This window comes from Hemitrygon akajei, chromosome 12 (assembly GCF_048418815.1).
Source record: "Hemitrygon akajei chromosome 12, sHemAka1.3, whole genome shotgun sequence".
Taxonomy (NCBI): domain Eukaryota; kingdom Metazoa; phylum Chordata; class Chondrichthyes; order Myliobatiformes; family Dasyatidae; genus Hemitrygon; species Hemitrygon akajei.
Window position 1 is genome coordinate 54,628,339 of NC_133135.1, and position 19,417 is coordinate 54,647,755.

General features: G+C 41.2%; 1 protein-coding gene across 2 annotated transcripts in view; it reads left to right on the forward strand.

Annotated features, from left to right (window-relative positions):
* The first annotated feature begins 12,289 nt into the window (after nt 1–12,289).
* zranb2 (zinc finger, RAN-binding domain containing 2) overlaps nt 12,290–19,417 on the forward strand; it is a 44,132-nt gene continuing 37,004 nt past the window's right edge. Inside the window, exon 1 of one of the 2 annotated variants that reach the window (XM_073063114.1) lies at nt 12,290–12,625. In XM_073063114.1, coding sequence (XP_072919215.1) covers nt 12,555–12,625 — 71 coding nt within the window. In that variant the 5' untranslated portion in view covers nt 12,290–12,554. The remainder of the gene's footprint in view (nt 12,626–19,417) is intronic. The other variant, XM_073063113.1, reaches the window with a different exon arrangement.

The window sequence follows — 19,417 nt, forward strand, 5'->3', positions numbered from 1 at the left end:
GCTGGTGTTTAGAGCATCAGTGAAGGTCCTCCATCTCTGGTGGTGTTCAGGGCTTCCTTCATCATACCAGTAGCTTCCTCTCAGCCATGCAAGTCTCGGGTGGAGACTCAGGAATACCATCGCACTCAGATGCAGAAGGATTCTTCGCTGCTGTTTCTGTAACTGTTCGTTTGACAATCCGGGGTTGTTAGCCTTGAGCAGACTCCTGAACCTGGAGGACCAGTACAGCACTCTTAGTCTGGCCTCTACCCTTTGACCCGATTGACATGGGTGACCGTACAACGAGCCAAAGCACAAAGCCCAGACTCCAGCCAACATAGCTCTCTGGGTCACTGAGATATGTAATCCTCCAAACCACGACAAGATTGTGGTCCTCTTGGCCTCCAATTCAAGGCTCCATTCAAAATACCCAGACACCCAATATGTCCTCAGAAATGACTCCTTCACCAATCACTCATTCTTTTACTGATTTCCTTATTAATCTTATGACTCTCCAGCAACCTAGGGAGCCTATAATCTCCAACCTCAGCCATGATCTTATTGAATGGCGGAGCAGACTGAACAGGCCAGATGGCCTACTCCTGCTCCTATTTCTCATGTACTTATATTCACCCCAGACACTTATCTGATCGAGACCTCAAATTATTTTCAATTTTCTTGAATTGTGCATTTAATATCTCAGTTGTATTTGAGTAATATTGTAAATATATTGTTTGATTAAGCATTCTTGTTTGTTTAAACAATTCATTATGGGTTAGATGTAAAAATACGTGAATTGCATACGTCATGATGTAACCACATGATACGTGCATGCCTCACTTAAAGAAACCATGAACAAAGTCTCACATCATTTTGGACTCCCATCTTTTTATTGCAATTAGATTTTGTTTTGAAGTTACAAAACATAACACCATGCTCCCTTCTCCCCACAAGGAAACTCCACCAACTTACTTGATGGGTGACTATAAAGCAGATCCCAGGTTCTGATCAGGACTACAATAACCAGTTCTCTCTCCCAGCACACCCTCACTTCAGGGCATCAAATCTTTGTTCATTGAACTATGCAACATGCATTCACCAGAGCCCAAGACCTTGCCTTAAACACTACTGAAGTTTACAATGGGAGGTGCCTGTAGACAAGCAAATACTATAACAATCCAGAATAACATTTAGGGCACACCCTGTTTACAGCAAATTGGAAGCACTACTGAATGGTGATACTTGACAGGAGTTCTGAACAAATGATGCAGATTATGGAGTGCACTGAATAAAATCATAAATATTTTTATTTTATTTTATTTAGCAATTATTGCTCATCTCTAAGTATTATTGGAAGGTGATCACATACCATCTTCCTTGTTCTGGTATCACTGAGTAACCTTTAGGCCATGACAAAGAGAGTTAAGAATCTTTCTCGGTGGCGTGTGACTGGAAGAAGATTTGAACAGGAGGAGAATATAGCAGTGACAGGTTTCTCTCCCTAAAGCAAACTGGTGAAACAATTGGACTTTTCAACCATATTCCCTTAGCTTCATGATCATTCTAATTGATACCAACAGTTTTATAAAATAGATTCATATCCTCAAACTGCTAAGGTATGACCTGAGCTCAAAATATTTTAATTTTAAACTGAGTAAAATAATTAATAACTTGAGATTTCTCATCATATTCAAATCATTTGATATTAATTTGAGTATCAAACAGAATTGAACTATCACCCAAGATATAAACTAGAGATTTGGTTAAATAGTAAATAATACTTAATTGGGAAATAATCCCTCTCTGTAAATGAAGGAGTGAGAAGATAAACATTTGTAGTCAAGATGACAGAAAAACATGGGAAAAGTTAAAGGAATAAAATTTACTAATATAAAGACTGAAAAAATACTGACCCATGCCCCAAGTTTAACACCCTTATTCCTGATATTTCTTGCATTGAAAAAGGCACATTTTAACTCATCCAACTGACTGCAATTATGCTCCATCCACTGTCTCTCCTTCCTCACACGTTGCATCTACCTTTACACCAAATGCTCCATCTTCTGATCTATCACTCTGGTTCCCATCTCCCTGCTAACCTGGTTTAAATGCTCCGCAACAGCCCTAGCAAACCTACCCACAAGGATATTGCTCCCTTTCTAGTTCAGGTATAACCCCTCCCCTTATATATGTCATACCGTTCCCCAGTAGAGATCCCGATGATCCACAAATCTGAAACCCTGTCCCCTCCACCGATTCCTCAGCCACACATTCATCTGCCACATCATTGTATTCTTCCCCTTGATGGCATTTGGCACCGGCAGTAATCCAGAGATTACCACTCTCGCGGGCCTGCTTTGCAGCTTCAGCTTCCTATTTAGTTCCATATATTCGTCCTTCAGGGCCTCCTCCATTTTCCTACCTATGTCATTGGTACCAATATGTACCATAACTTCTGGCTGCTCACCCTTCCCCTTAAGAATGCACTGGAGCTGATCTGAGACATCCCCGATGCTGGTACCTGGGAGGCAATACGCCGTCTGGAGTTTCTTTCACGCCTGTCTGTTCCCTCACTCTTAAATCCCTTATCACCATCATATTCCTCCTCTCTCCCTTTCCCTTCTAAGCCAAACTCAATGCCAGAGACCTGGTCGCTGCAGCTTTCCACCAACAGTAGCCAAAGCAGTATACTTATTATTGAAGGAAAGGCCACAGGGTACTCTACACTGTGTGCATAATCCCCTTCCCTCTCCTGACAGTCACCCAGCTACCCACCTCCTGCAACTTTGAGTGTGATGGCCTCCCTGTAGCTCCTACCTATCAATTCTAAATTCTCCTGAACAATCTGTATGTCATTCAGTTCTAGCTCCAGTTCCCTAACACAATCTGTAACAGGCTGCACCCAGATGTAGAAATCAGAGACTAGACGCCTCCCAGATCATGCAGGAACAGCACATCAATGCTCTAGGATCCATTTTTGCTACTCGAACAAGGCAGTGATACAGAAATAAACAGAAACTTGAGGTAAACGGAAAAGTGAAACAGTGAATCATTTAGTATATTACAGATCAAGATTGAAAGTTTTTGGGCTGATTTTGTCTATCTTGACACCCTGATGGCCATATCCCATATCAAAGGATTTGGCCATCAGGGTGTCGAGATGGACAGAATCAGCCATGATTTTATAGAATGACAGAGTAAGCTTGAGGGGCTTGTGGGCTACTGCTCCTTCTGTTTCTCATACTTCACTGAAGCAACTGCTATCTGCCGGAAGCTGGAGGAAATGTAATTACAAGCATTGGCAGAGGACAGCAACTAAACATACATTGTGAGTTACCCCTTTGCAGCTGTTGCTGAGAATCTTCTGCAAAAGTAGATCATCATGATGATCAATGCCACACTCTCTGCATACAAAACAATGTGACCTAACACTTTCATTTTCACAGCATACATTCAAACTATATGCATACACCAAGTATTACCTCATGACTAAAGATATTGAACAATACTTCACTGTTTATATATCCTATTTCTTTATAAATCTGTATACTTTATTACCTTTTCAGTTTGTGATCCTAAATATAATAGTAGTAAAAAGTTTGATTTAGTCTTCTGAAAATTAGGCGATTCAGCACCAGTGTTCAAACAGATTAGCGTCTATAGCATTGGAATGAATTATTTAAGATTTCTGTAGAAAGTGTTAACCTAAACTCTAAAAGGTTAATTTGATATCTAGGTGAAACAAAATCATATGAACTTCACAACATATATCAGTGATAATAAACTTAATTCTGATTCTGGTTCTATAACCACAAGATTTTGTTGAAACAGTTAACTATGTATTGTGAAGCTATATTTGAAAAAGTGAGTGACTGTTGAGGCATACTGTAGAGTTATTTGAATGTTTGTTAAATTTTCTTATATTTTCTCACAACACAGAATGCTAACTGTCAGAATAATCCAACCAGATAAATTCCCCTGTTTATTTCCCTGTAACCTCCCCCACATGCCCTTTAACTTCACTCCAGTAGTGTCATGAAGAGTATGGTAACAACACGCAGACAGCATTAAACCCACATCATTGGAGCTGTGAGGCAGCAGCACCACCTGCTGTGGCACCATGCTGTCCATGGACCAAAGCACTGTCATAAACTCTTCCATTGAAAACATTTTAAGATTATACTCACTCTTTAAAAAGTATTTTACTAGATGGAAATAGAGGCAAAAACAGGAAAATGTGTAATTACTAACTTACAAGGAGCACACAACCGAGAAATATCAGTCTGTTTCTCATAAAGCATTATAGCACCCTGTAAATTACATAGAAAATAGAATAGTACAGTGCAGGAACAGGCTATTAACAAGTAATAATTGATTAGATATCAAATGGCCAACTAAACTTATCCCTTATGCCAACACAACGCATATCTTCCTCCATTTTCCTCACATTCACGTGGCTCTCTAAATGGCTCTTAAAAACCCTTAATGTATCTGCCTCTACCACCACTCCCAGGCACCCACCACACTCTGTAAAAAAAACTTGCCTCTCACATCTCCTTTAAAATTGCCCCCTCTCACCTTAAATACATGCCCTTTATTATTAGATATTTTAACCCTTGGGAAAAGATATTGTCTACTCTATCTACACCTTTCATAATTTTATAAACTTCTATCAGATCTCCCCTCAGCCTCTGCTGCTTCAGAGAAAACAACCCAAGTTTGTCCAACCTGTCGCTACAGCATATGTTCTCCTATCCAGGTAGAGTCCAGGTTAACCTCCTCTGCACCTTCTCCAAAGTCACGACAACCTTCCTGTAATGGAAAGAGCAGAACTGTATGCATTACTCCAGATGTGGCCTAACTAGAGATTTATAAAGATGTAACATAACTTCCTGACTTTTATCACCCTATCTACCTGCGTAGCAACTTTCTGGGAGGTAAAATCATTCTGCTCATCAACACTGTTCACGCTCTTGCCTTTAACAAGGCATTTTCTCTTTATTTTTGACCTACCAAGGTGCAATGTTTCACATTGGCTAGGATTAAACTCATTCTGCTACTTCCCTGCCTTATCTATGTCCCGCTGTATTCTTTGCCAGTCATCTACGCAATTCACACTTCATATCATCTGCAAACTCACTAACCCAACTATCCAGGCTTTCCTCCAGGTCACTTATATACATCACAAACAGCAGAGGTCCCAGCTCCCTGCAGAACACCAATCATCATAGACCTTCAGCTTGAACATGTCCCTTTGACCACCACCCACTGTCTTCTATGGGCAAGCCAAATGGCCAATTCACCATGAATCCTATGCATCTTAATCTTCTGGATTAACCTCCCATGAGGGACCTTGTAAAACATCTTACTAAAATTAGTAAGTTAGTAGGACATGACTCACCTGTGCAAAGCCACGATGGTTTTCCCATCATTTTCCAAATGCTCATGGTTAACGTGACACTGTTATAGCTCGGGGCATCCGAGTTTGGAGTTCAGTTCTGACGTCATGTGTAAGGGTCTGTATGGGGGCTTATCCACCTTAATATTCTTTAGGAAACCTAACACTCTCTCCTTCTTTACTTCAAAATGCCCGAGCATATTAATAATCTCAGCACTGGTCTCCATATCCTCCATGTCCTTCTCCTTAGTAAATACTGATACAAAGTACTTATTAAGGACCTCATGCTCATCCTTTGCATCCAAATAAATGTTCCTCCTTTATTTTTGAGTGCTCAAACTTTCTCCCTCGTTATCCTCTTGCTCCTTATGCATGTACAGAATGCCTTGGAATTCTCTTTAACCCTACTTGCCAAGGACTTTTCATAGCCCCTCTTGGCTTTCATAAATCCCTTCTTCAGTTCTTTTCTGGCCTCTTATAATCCTCAAGGGCTCTCTTTGATTCCAGCTTCCTAAGATTTACTTACTTCTCCGTATTTTTCTTGACTAAATTCATCACCTCCCTCGATATCCAAGGTTTGCTTACCTTGCCATCCTTGTCCTTCCTTCTGACTCCCTCACTGCTCACCAACTGAAAGGTGAGTCACCTGGCCAGGCTCATTGCCCAACACCAGATCCAGTTCAGCCCCTCCTCTTGTTGCACTATCTACATATTGAAACGCTCCTGTGTGAACCTAATAAGTTCTGTCCCATCTAAACAACTTGCACTAAGAAGGTCTCAGTTTATATTAGGGAAGTTGAAGTCGGCATGACAACAACCCTATTTCTTTTACACCTTGCTTTAACCTGACTGTATGTCTGTTCCTCAGTATCCTGGTAGCTATTCCCCCCAATAATCTGGAGAGCAATCCGAACAGAGTGATTGCACCCTTACTATTTTTAAGTTCTACCCGTATAGACTCTGCAGATGAGCCTTCCATTATGGCCCCTCTGAGTGCAGCTTTGATACTGTCCCTGATTAGTAGTGCAATTCCAAACCCCCAGCTCTTTTACCCCCTCCCTATCTTTTCTAAAACATTGAAACCCTAGGACATTAAGCACCCATTCCTGTCCCTCTCGCAACCAAGTCTCGGTCGTGGCCACAACATCATCTGTTATACTCTTGTTATTCCCTAACAAGGCTTTGATACTCTTTTGACATGATTGATACTCCCTTAAGTTGGCACAATCATGTCAGGCCTGCTTATCACTCGTTCACCATACACTGTATTTTCCCTCCTCCATTACGATGTCACAGAGTCACACAGGCTCGTCAGCCCACCACAGCTTTGCTGACCATCCAGTACTTACCTAAACCAATTCCACTGACCAACATATGATCCATTTCCACTTACTTGGCAAATCATGTCTTTGCCCAGATACTTGTGAAATATTGTGACAGTTTCTGCCTATACCAGCCCTTTGGGCAGTGAATTTTAGGTCCCAACCATCATTTAAGGAAGACATTCACCCTAAGATCCTTCTAACCTACTGGCCCCAAGCAACGCTGAAGGTGTACAACACTGAGAGTGGAGCAGTACAGAGGGAGTATCACACCGAGAGAGGGGCAGTGCCCTGAGACTGCAACACCACGGGAGGGGCAGTACTGAGGGAGTCGTGCATTGTGGGAGAAGTACTGTAGAAGTGTAACACTACATGAGGGACAGTACTGACGGAGAACCTTTTGGTAGAAATTGTTGATTGAAGGTTCTGGTTGCCCTTGGGGTGGATATAAACCGTATGACAGTGAGAGTGTGTGATGAAAAGGAAAATTCTTCTCAGTACCTGGACAATTTATGGTCCTTGGCCTGTTTCATAACTAATGATCTGAATCCTTTTTGAAGCACCCAACTAAATCTGCTTCCAGCTCTTTTGGAGACAATAAATTCCAAATCATGACCACTCGCTGGGTGAGCAAGTTCATCCTTGTGTCACCTTCAGTTCTTTAAAAACCTTCAAAACAGAATTGATAACTATTTGAAGGAGGAACATCTATGGAGCTATGTGAAAATATGGTAAAATAATAGTTTTGACAGTTTCCTCAAGCCTTCTTGTTCTCAATGTTTCTGTCATTAAAAAGAAATCTCTATTAGTCTAGATCAGTGGTTCCCAACATGGGGCGTACGCCCCACAGGGGGGTAATTTGATTTTTAAGGGGGGCAATTTGAGAATGAGTTATTAACAGTGAATTTTTTCTAGTAAGTCTGTGTGAGTATGAGTGTGTGCGCGAGTTAATACATATGTGTATATACAGTATGCATACATAAAAATACTTGTGTGTATGTACATGTGTAATTGCGTATGTACTGTATATATAGTGTATCACCATCATTACAACCATCAAATGGCTTTCATAATTAAATTAATGAATTGACTGATGTAGGAAGGAACGAATGAACAAGTCCAAACACGTAAGAAACTCGTACGAGGTCGCGCCAATGCTGCTTTTTGCAGTAGCTTTCGGTTCTTGGTGGTGTGAAGGTGTGTACATTGCGTCATCTCTTTTAAAAAGTGTATCTGTCTTTGTATGCTGTAGAAACGAATCGGCATTGTTTTACTTATTTATTATTATTATTATTTTAATATCACTTAATGTTCTTTTTTTTTTACAATTTCTTAGTAATTTCTTCCTCAGAACTTTAACAGTCCTTTGGTTCTTTTATTTTTCTCTTTCATGAATGCCATGTTCTTTGGAAGCATGTTTAAACCAAGTTAATGGTCTTTTAGGCTTCCTCCAGGTGAATAGGAGTTCACTTTTTGAATAATAAGAATTATATATCACCACATGGGGCATCAGGATTTTAGAGGTGATTAGGTGGGGCATGGCCAAAAAAAAGGTTGGGAACCACTGGTCTAGATCATTCATCATTTTGAACACTTGAAAAAATCTCTCACGTTCTCTATGAACACACCAATTCCAATGAAAGATGGTTGATTACTCACTGGATGAATAACTTCATGTTGTTAATTTAGTCAAATAAGGAAAAGGAAGCATATGCAGGGTTTAGGAAACTAAAATCAGACCAGGACCCTGAGAGAATATAAAGAAAATAGGAAAGAACTCAAGCAGAGTATTGGAGGGCAAAAAGGAAGCCATGAAATGATCTTGGCAAGTAGGATTAAGAAAATCCATACCTGGAGCCAGAGGATATGGGTGAGGTACTAAATGAGGATTTCACAAAATTCACCGAGAAGGATGGAAGATAGTGAGATCAGGAAGGGTATGATGATTTCTAGGGCATGTTGAGACCAAGGAGGAGGAAGAGGTGTTGGGTCTATTGAAGAGCATTAAAATGGATAAGTCCCCAGGTTATTGACAGAGGCAACCTTTGTACCTTTAAGCATTGCAGCATGCTGGAATTAAGACTGGAGTCAGCTGTGGGCAACTCAGCCAATCAAATCCTGGGACTGGGTGTCCTCCAACATCCTGGGAAGCTTTATGATGCTACAACTAGGCCTCTTTTAATTGAACTGCTTGCTGGAAGCTAATTATATGCTCATTCTTGCGAAGAAAATGTTGGGGGATGTGGAAGGAAGGATTATTAATTAAACTGCACAAGACGGGGGTTGGGGGGAGAGTTTTTAATTAGATTATAGATTTTTTGTTTGGTAGAAAAATTCAAGTTTGGATTGGATCAGAATTATCAAAACAGTACGTAGTGGGAAATGGCACACCTCAGGGTAGTGTGATTAGCCCGTTACTTTTCATCATTATGATCAATGATGTCTGCACAAAGGTACCAGTGGATATAGGTAGGTCACTGTTTGTGGATGATGGGGCCTTGTGGAAAAGAGGCAGGAACATGGAGCATATAATCAGGAAACTACAAGGAGCAATTGATGAAGTGGTAGAGTGGGGTTATGATTGGGGATGTAGATTTTCAGTAGAAAAAACTCAAACTGTATTTTTCACTAGGAAAAGAATTGAGGTAGGGAAGAAGTTAAGGATGTATGGGATTGAATTAGAAAGGGTTGGATCATTTAAATTTCTGGGAGTTATATTTGATTCATAATTAAGATGGGCAGACCATATCAGGAAAGTTGAGGAGAAATGTAAAAAAGTAATAAATGTGATGAGATGTTTGACTGGTAGGGAATGGGGAGCAAGTTGTTCAGCATTGAAGAGAATGTATGTGGCTTTAGTAAGATCTGTGTTGGATTATGGAAGTGTAGCATATGGATCAGCAGCTAGGCCTCTTATAAGGAAACTGGATGTGATTCAGGCTCAGGTTTTGAGAGTGTGCAGTGGGGCTTTTAAAACATCACCAGTATCAGCCCTGCAGGTAGAAATGGGAGTAATGCCTTTGGAATTAAGAAGGATGCAATTGATGGCAAACTACTGGGCTAATTTGCAGGGACACAATGATTCTCACCCTGCTAAAGGAGTGTTGCAGGAGTCCTGGGAAAATAGGAGGTTTCAGAGGGAAAACTTTAGTTGGGTAGGGAATGATATTGCTAGAGAATGTGGAGTGTTTTGATCTAAGGATAAGTCCTTCAGCAGGTTATCCGGTTGTAGCTCCATGGAAGCTTGTATGGCCTGACATAGACTGGCATTTGTTAGAGGTAAAAAGGAAAGGAAAATATAAAACTGATTTGGTAAGTGCATTTAACTGTCATGTGATGGGAAAGTATAGTGATTATACTCAGGTCTATACAGATGGTGCTAAGGAACCTGAAATAGGAGTGACAGGGTTTGGGGTGGCTATACCAGCAAAAGCAATTGCAATCAGCAGAAGACCATCTGATAAGTTAGCGGTGTATACAGTGGAGATGATGGCAGTGTTGGTTGCGTTGCGTTGGGTGGAGAAAGCTAGACTAGTCAAAGCATTGATATGCTCAGATTCATCTTCAGTTCTAGCAAGTTTAAGGTCTTCTCACTCAATCAGCCGGCAAGATGTACTTCATGAAGTCCTTCAGTCAGTCACAAGAGTTGCAAAACAGGGAGGTCAGGTTAAATTTCTATGGGTTCCAGCTCATGTAGGGGTGAAGGGGAATGAAAGGGTGGATGAGTTAGCAAAGAGGGCATTAAAGAAAGAACATATAGAAATGCACATTAGTATCAGTAAAGCAGAGGTTAAGTGTGTAATCTGGGGAAAAAATCAACCAAATGTGGCAAGAAAGATGGGACAGGGAGGGGAAAGGGAGGCATTTATATCAAATACACAAAAGTGTTTCAGGTACTAGGGTAGGTAGTAGATACAGAAGAGGGGAAATTGTGTGGACTAGGTTAAGGCTGGGGCACTGTGCACTAAACCAAACATTAAAATTGATAGGGAAACACCAGACAGGACTGTGTGAGGAATGTCAGGAAGAGGAGTCAGTAGAACATGTAGTTCTGAGTTGCAGGAAGTATGGAATACAGAGAGAGATGATGAGAATTAATCTAAGGGAATTGGGGGTGCAGGAATTCACATTAAAAGGGTTGCTGGGCATGGGTGAGAGAACACAGGTTAGGGTATTTTTAGCTTTCTTAAGGGGTTACGGGGGTTTTTTTATAGGCTATGATGGATAAACAGGAATAGGGTACTAGGATGGCCAAAGATGGGAGGATAAAGTGTAGGTTAGGGTATGTGTGTGTGTGCGATTGGGTGAAGGAATGTGAGTCTGTCGCACACTCCGGAACAGAAGGTGGCGGTAATGCACCATTAAGCTGGATGCCAACCGCCGTAAAACAAGACGGGGGGGGGGGGGGGTGAGAGAGAGAGAGAGAGAGAAATGTTGGGGCTTTGACAAAGACCTTCGTACCTTTTTCTCACCAAAGGCCAGTTCCCAGAGGAATGGAGAGTTGTCAATGTTCCTTTAAGAAGAGCAATAGAAATAAATCTGGAAAGCCAGTAAGTTATAGGATAGTGAGCCTCACATCTGCGGTAGTAGACCATTGGAAAGGATTCTTAGGGATAGAATTTAGTCACATTAAGAAAACTATAGTCTTAGTAGGGATAGTCAACAAGAGTAGGACATTGTCTACAAGGATCTGAGTGAGACATTTAACATGGTCCCTTTATGGTAATCAAGAAGATTAAGATGCAAGGAATCCAATGACTTCAGTAGTTTAGATTCATAATTGGCTTGGCCATTAAAGACAGAGGATAGTAGTATTGAGTATATGAATCAGGAAGTCATGCTGCATCTGTATAAAACTTTGGCTCGGCTGTATTTGGAGTATAGTGTTCAGTTTTGGTCGCTTCATGCCAGGAAGAAATGTGGATGCTTTGGAGAGGGTGCAGAGGAGAGTGGACACTACCTAGATTGACAGTATGACCTATAAGAGGAGGTTGGACAGTCGATTGTTTTCTCTCTGTAGCATCAGAGACAGAGGAGAAACATAAATGATGATAAAATTATGAGAGGCATAGGTAGGGTAGATATTCATCCTCTAATCATGAGCAGGACAGACATCATGGACCGAAGGGGCTGTTCATGATATGCATACTTCAATCGTATTGACATGGACATTCAATTTCCTATTTAAATATAGCTTTGACTACGTTTTTTACAGGCTCCTCCACAAGGCAAAAATGCTGCGTACAACACAAGCTTTTTATTATTCATCCCTGTTAGATCCTGAACTAAGGACAGAATTTAGTTCTTTATAAAATAGTCATTTAATATTTCTGCCTTACCCCTTCATCTGCCTTGTTGGCCCTCAACCCTATTTACAATTAATAAGTCTGAAGAAAATTTCAAATTTCCTCTTCAGGTTAGCTGGCAGAAAATCTGCACAGTTTTGAAATTATAATACTACTAATTATAAACAAAGGAAATTTGCCTATTTAGAAGAATGTCAACTTTGATTTTCTAAACCATTGTACCTTTAAGCCTAGCAATCTTCTGGAGTCGGTCGTGGGCGACTCCACCAATCAAGTCCCGAGACTGGGAGTCCTCCTGTATCCCGGGAAGCTTTGTGCTGCTACGATCAGGCCTTTTTTGATTGAGCCGCCTGCTGGAAGCTAACTATCTGCCCGTGCTTGTGGGCGAAAGAGATCGCGCGGTAAATTCGGGAGGAGGGTAATGTCTTTCTTCCCCGGATACTAGAGAAGCGGTTTGCGAGAACTTGGGCTCGGTGGATCCGTGGAAGTGTGAAAGCTCCTTGCGCTTTCGAGCGAGTCGGCCGCAACCTCCTGATCGCCGCCTCTTCAATGGAAGCGGAAAAGATGTCGGCGAAGAGCTTTCGCGTTAGCGATGGCGACTGGATCTGCCCCGATAAGAAGTAAGAAGTGTAAACGCTGGAAGGGTGGCGGGCTGGTCTGCAGTACAGCGGGCCCAGGGTGAGGTGTGTGGACGGGGAAGGCGACCTTACAGTTACGGGAACTGGCGGAATAAAGAACCTGCGTTGTGGGCCCGTGTGCAGCAAACTGACCATAAACCATTCCTAGCTCAAACGTATGATCAGCAAATTTGAAAAGTTTGCGCTTTATTTTATTAGCGATTATACTACTGTTTATCGAAACAGCGCTTTTTTTATTTCAATAGGATGTGCTGTACATCTCCGGGCCATAACTGTTCATCTTTTAGGATCGTAACGTCCTCTTGTAGATTGCGTTTCCAAAGCTTTTTGAAAGGCTGTGATGTAATTACTATTAGCGTGTGTGTTTTCTTTCTTAATTCGGACCGTTTTTCTTTACCACATCTAGTTATCTACCTGCAAATTTGACCTAGGTCGTTTACCATCTGCCGCGTTGTTCGAATTCTGGAGTTGTTATTCCAATTCGTACAACCTGCTTATTGAAGCTAGTAACACCCCTCTTTAGTTTAACAAACGATCGCAGGGAGAGATATTTCCCCCTACTTTTTTTACCAACTAATTCGGGGGGGGGGGGGAGTACTAAAATGATGAATTAACACCAAGTTAAATTTGTTAATGATTTTGGTCAAATAATGTATGGGATGAACATATACCTTATTATTGCAAGTCAGTTTCTTAAGTCCTTGCTGAAAACACACTCCTGAATGATGCAGTAACTATTTTAAAACTGATCTGACATCTGAAGAAATTCTTATCTATTTCTGTTATTTAAGAGAGCATGTTTGGAGGCTTCCATGATTCAAAACCTATCAATCCTTCACTTTAGTTGCTAGCAAGAAATGGCTGAACACTGGCTACTGTAAGATATGGGAGCAGAAGTAGGCCATTCAACCTATCGAGTCTGCTTCGCCATTCAATCATGGCTGATCCAATTCTTCCAGTCATCCCAACTCCCCTGCCTTTTCCCCATACCCTTTGATTCCCTGGCTAATCAAGAACCTATCTATCTCTGCTTTAAATGCAATCAATGACTTGGCCTCCACAGCCGCTCGTGACAACAAATTCCACAGATTTACCGCCCTCTGGCTAAAGTAATTTGCCCACATCTCTGTTCTAAATGGACATCCTTCAATCCTGAAGTCGTGCTTTCTTGTCCTAGACTTCCCTACCATGGGAAATGACTTTATCATATCTAAACAACACACAAAATTCTGGTGGAACACAGCAGGCCAGGCAGCATCTATAGGGAGAAGCACTGTTGACGTTTCGGGCCGAGACCCTTCGTCAGGACTAACTGAAAGGAAAGACATCTTTCCCTATCTTTCCTTTGCCACTTCTTTGCCCATTCTCCTAAACTGTCTAAGTCCCTCTGCAGGCTCTCTGTTTCCTCAACACTACCCGCTTCTGTATCATCAGTAAATTTAGTCACAAATCCATTAATCCCATAGTCCACATCATTGACATACATCGTAAGAAGTAGCGGTCTAACACTGACCCCTGTCAAACTCCACTGGTAACCGGCAGCTAGCCAAAATAGGATTCCTTTATTGCCACTCTCTGCTTTCTGCTGATCGACCAATGCTCCACCCATGCTAGTAACTTCCCTGTAATTCCATGGGCTCTCGCTAAGTAGCCTCCTGTGCGGCACCTTTTTTTTTGAACATTGAATAGTATAGCACAGTACAGGCTCTTCGGTAGTCAAAGGCCTTCTGAAAATCCAAGTACATCACATTTCCTTTGTCTACCCTGCTTGTAATTTCCTCAAAAAAATTGCAATAGGTTTGTCAGGCAGGATTTTCCTTTCAGGAAACCATGCTGGCTTTGGTCTATTTTGTCATGTGCCTCCAGGTACTCCGTAATCTCATCCCTAACTGTCGATTCCGACAACTTTCCAACCACTGATGGCAGACTAACAGTTCAAAAGTTTCCTTTCAGCTGCCTCCCAACCTTCTTAAATGTTGGAGTAACATTTGCAACTTTCCAGTCATCCGGTACAATGCTAGATTCTATCGATTCTTAAAAGATCATTGTTAATGCCTCAGTAATCTCTCCAGCTACTTCGTTCAGAACCCAAGGGTGCATTCCATCAAATCCAGGAGATTTATCCACCCTCTGACCATTAAGCTTCCTGAGCACCTTCTCACTCGTAGTTTTCACTGCACATACTTCACTTCCCTGACACTCTTGAATGTCTGGTATACCACACATGTCTTCCACTGTGAAGACTGATGCAAAATATGCATTCAGTTCCTCTGCCATCACTGCGTCTCTTATTACAATATCTCTGGCGTCATTTTCTATGGTCCTTTATCTACCCTCAACTCTTTTACCCTTTGTATACTTAAAAAAGCTTTTAGTATCTTCTTCGATATTAGTTGCCAGCTTCCTCCATCTTGCCTCTAGCTTTAGATTGTTTATACGTTTTGTCTTTTGCTTTTACTTTGGCTCTGACTTCACCTGTCAGCCACTGTAGTGTCCTTCCATTCGAAAATTTCTTTTTGTTTGGAATATATGTCTTGCACTTCCCTCATTTTTCACAGGAACTCCAGCCATTTCTGCTCTGCTGTCCTTCCTGCTAGTGTCCCTTTCCAGTCAGCCATGGCCAGTTTCCCTCTCATGCCATTGTAATTTCCTTTATACCACTGAAATACAGACACATTGAAATTTCAAAGTGAACTCGCGATCATATTGTGATCACTGTTCCCTAAGGGTTCTTTAACATTAAGCTCTCTTATCACCTCCGGATCAATGCACAACACCCAATCCAGCACACCCCTAGTGGGCTCAACAACAGGCTTGAGAGACCAGACAATATCTTGGCTGTAGGATTGAATACAGTTCTTGGGATGTTATCTGAAATTATTGATACTGACTTTTCTATTTCTGTTCTTCTTAAAGATCATTGGCCTGTATCTTTAGCACCTTCTTTCTCTGCAAATGCTGCTTGCTCCAGTGGAGATAGAATTTGTTTAAAGGTTCTAATGATGTGTTTCTCAGTGTATCGCCATTCCAGCATAGTTTTCTCTTTTACTTCTCTCTCCTCTTATTGCACCTCTAGATAAATCAATTGACATAAGCAAGTCTTCCTCATCTCTCAGCTGGTCCTTTCTCTCCTGGTTTCCACATGCCCATTGTTCTCCCTTGCTATTTTGCAAAGGACCCACAACACTCTGCAGTGGCCATCCCAAGTTCGCAGTTGCACATTAGTTCAATTCCCCTTCCTATTCTTACATTGCCCTGTCTATTCTTGGCCATCTCCATTAACAGGGTGAGACCCAATGCAAACTAGAGGAACAAGAAGTCGTATCTACTTGAGTAGTCTACAGCTCAATGGCATGAACATTGAGTTTCCCAATTTTAGGTAAATTCCCCTCCTGTCTTTTGTTTTCCTCTTCAGTCTTTCATCAATTCTCCCAATTTTGTCCACGTTCTTTTTACTCTTCTTGTTTCAATCCACATGCACACAGTACTCATATAGTTACTCACAGACTAGCACCTTTCCATTATCCTGTCTGGATCTGGTGGTACCTGCCATTTACCTCTCCCCTCAAGGCTACTACTATCATTTATTTCATGTACGAGCACTTGTATTCCTACTTATCACTATTCAGCAGCTGTGCCCAACTTTCAGCTCCCCTTCTCTCACCAACTTCCATCTGGTTTTTGTTATGTCTATCTCCTATCATCTACTTTAGTGGTCACCAACCTTTTTAAGCCCAAGATCCCCTACCTCGGCCTTAGTGAAAGGCAAGATCGACCTACCAAATAGGTTAGTCACACGCATGCGCACCAGGGAGAAAAGACCGGAAGTAAAACTCCGCCACCCGGAAGTAGAAATAATGTATGTACACTGTATAGTTTCACTTAACAGAATCAGGAAGATTAAGCCAAAACCGATTTGTAGGGAGAAAAAAAACAGCATGTACGCGCATGCGCGCACACGTGCCTGCACAGGGCTTCATGGTAGTCTTTCTCGGGGTATACACAAGGTTCCCATATTTAACTGCTACTTTTGTCCCTTATCTGGGAGTGAGAAAGTTGGCTCATAACTACAGACAGCCAGTTTGAGACAGTCTGTGAGGTGTCTGTCAGTAAGACAGCTCCTGTACTTAGATTTCATAATTTTCATCTGTTGCAGCACAGCACCCTCGCAAACCTCCTGACAGACTAAATACTTGAATAGACAGTTTCCTTTGTTAGACTGAATGTTGAATCTGTCACGTTTTTCAGGTGTTTTGTATTGGTAAACTGTTACTGAGACATTAGCACAAGTTTCAGAGGTATGCAAGATAATGACACCACTGTTGTTTGTTTCCCAGTTATTTACATTTGGGGAATGTTAGAATTTAAAGGGAGAGAGTTGTTCTAATGTGAACATTATAAAGATCAGTTAATACAAATTAGGATAATGATAATATAGCAATACCCCCTGCTATGGAAAGCAATTTGTAAAGAGAAGTTGCTTTGGGGTTGTGGGGCCTTACTTCTGGTCTTTTCTACCGTGGTGCATGGCGGGGGAGCTACACACATGCGCACTGGGCAGAAAGAACAGAACTAAACCCTGCAACCCGGAAACAATCTCTCTTTACAAATAGCTTTCAGTAGCGGTAGTATTGCTATATTACCATTATCCTAATTAGTATTACTTATTTTTATAATGCTCACATTACAACAGTATTTGTGTATTTATTTTTTATTTTTTTCGGGATGATCTGGGAAAGTCTGAAAGATTGACCGGTCGATCGCGATCAACAGGTTGGCGACCACTAATCTACTTGCCACTTGCCTCCTCCTTTGCCCTTCTGGCAAAACTGGCTCATCTTTTTTCAGCCTTTCTCAGTTCAGCAATTATCTTGTGCCACTCTCTCACTACTTTTCATTTTGTTTATACTGACTATTTTGCATCTCCATTTTCAGCCATGATGCAGGTGTACGGCCCAAGACTTCCTTTCTTCACAGATGCTACTCAACCCGTTGAGTTCCTCCAACAGAAAGTTCTACATTACTACTTCCTTGCATTCTGATTTGACTCAAAATGAAACTTGAAGAACAGCACTTTATTCTCCATTAATGATATTCTGATCCAATATTGAGGAAAACAATTCCAAGTCTTAGATCTGTTATTCATCTTAACAGTTTCTTTTAGATCCATCATTTCTTGCTGTATTGCCACCTCCCCTTCTCCAGAGGTCAACTTGAAATTAACTTTTTGTCTCTGCAAATGTTGCGTAGCTGATGGAGTTGAATGTTTTGAATTTCTAGCAATGCCTTTCTTTGTTTTAGCTGTGCATCCTTTGCAGTCTTTACGTAAAGTACCTCAAGCATCAACATAAAATGTTAGGGCAAAAAGCATAAATGAAAATAGAAATTGCCTAGGACAAAACCAGAGTTAGTTTTAAAAAAATCAAAGTTTAACAGTCTTTATCTGAATGCACACATAAGGTTTGTGTTAATATAGATGACAGGACTAATAGCAACAGGATCTAGTAGCTATTGTGAGATGCAGTTCGAGGGTGACCAGAGCAGGGCACTCACTATTACTGATTACAATGTTCAAAAAAAAAGTCAAAAGGAGAGGAGGCAGGATAGCATTGTTAATCAAGCGTTATCAGAGTGGTGTTGAGTTCTGATATAGAGACAATACATAGTGGTACAGAATCACTTCGGTTTAAAATTATGAATAGCATGGGAAAGATGATATAGAACATAGAAATTTACAGCGCATTACAGGCCCTTCAGCCCACAATATTGTGCCAACCATATAACCTCCTAGAATTTCCCTAGCACATAGCCCTCTACTTTTCTAAGCTTCATGTACCTCTCTAAGAGGTTCTTAAAAGACCCTATTAAATCCATTTCCACCACTGCTGCCAGCAGTGCATTCCTCGCACCCACCACTCCCTGTGTGGAAAAACTTGCCCCTGACATCTCATCGGTACCTATTTCTAAGCATCTTAAAACTATGCCCCCTCGTGTTAACCATTTCAGCCTTGGTAAAAATCCTCTGGCTATTTACGCAATCAATGCCCCTCGCCATACATGACCCCAAAATATGACTTGTTGGTAGAGTGAAATATGGAAAAATATTCAGGGTGTGTTTGAAGGGAATTTAAAGTCTCAAGGGAGATTTTAATCTGTGGAGTGTATTGGCAATTGCCGCTTAGAGCACTATGATACAAACCCAGAAACAAGCTATCTTAAGCAAGAAGCTAAATTTGGTCATGAAATGAGGACAGATTAACAGATCCTAGGAGGTAGTGACCATAATATGGTAGAATTGCAAATATATTTTGACAATGATCACCATAGGACCGAAAGTACTCTCTTAACAAGGGTCAATGTGTACTCACCAAAGTGAAACGTGCAATGCTAGAGCACTGCAGCATTCTGTGATCGTAGGCACAGGTGAAGTTGTGCAAAATGGAATAGGAAAATTAGAGGTCAGTAGATGAACTGTAACAGATATTCAAAAAGTTGGTTCATACTGCTCAGTAGGAATTTATTCCAGTCAAAGAGGGATTCCATGAGATGGAGGCCAACCTGTGGTTAACTAAGGAGGGTCAGGAATAGTGTTGTATTGAAAAACAGGCCATGCAAAAAAGTAGTAAGAACTAGTAGGCTGGAGAGCTCGGAAATGTTTTGGATCCAGCAGCAAAAGACTTGATTGATTTTGAGAGAAAACATCTGTGTAATATTAAAACAAAGTTTCTGTGGGCATATAAATTGGAAAAACAGTGGTTCAGTTAAATGTGTTAG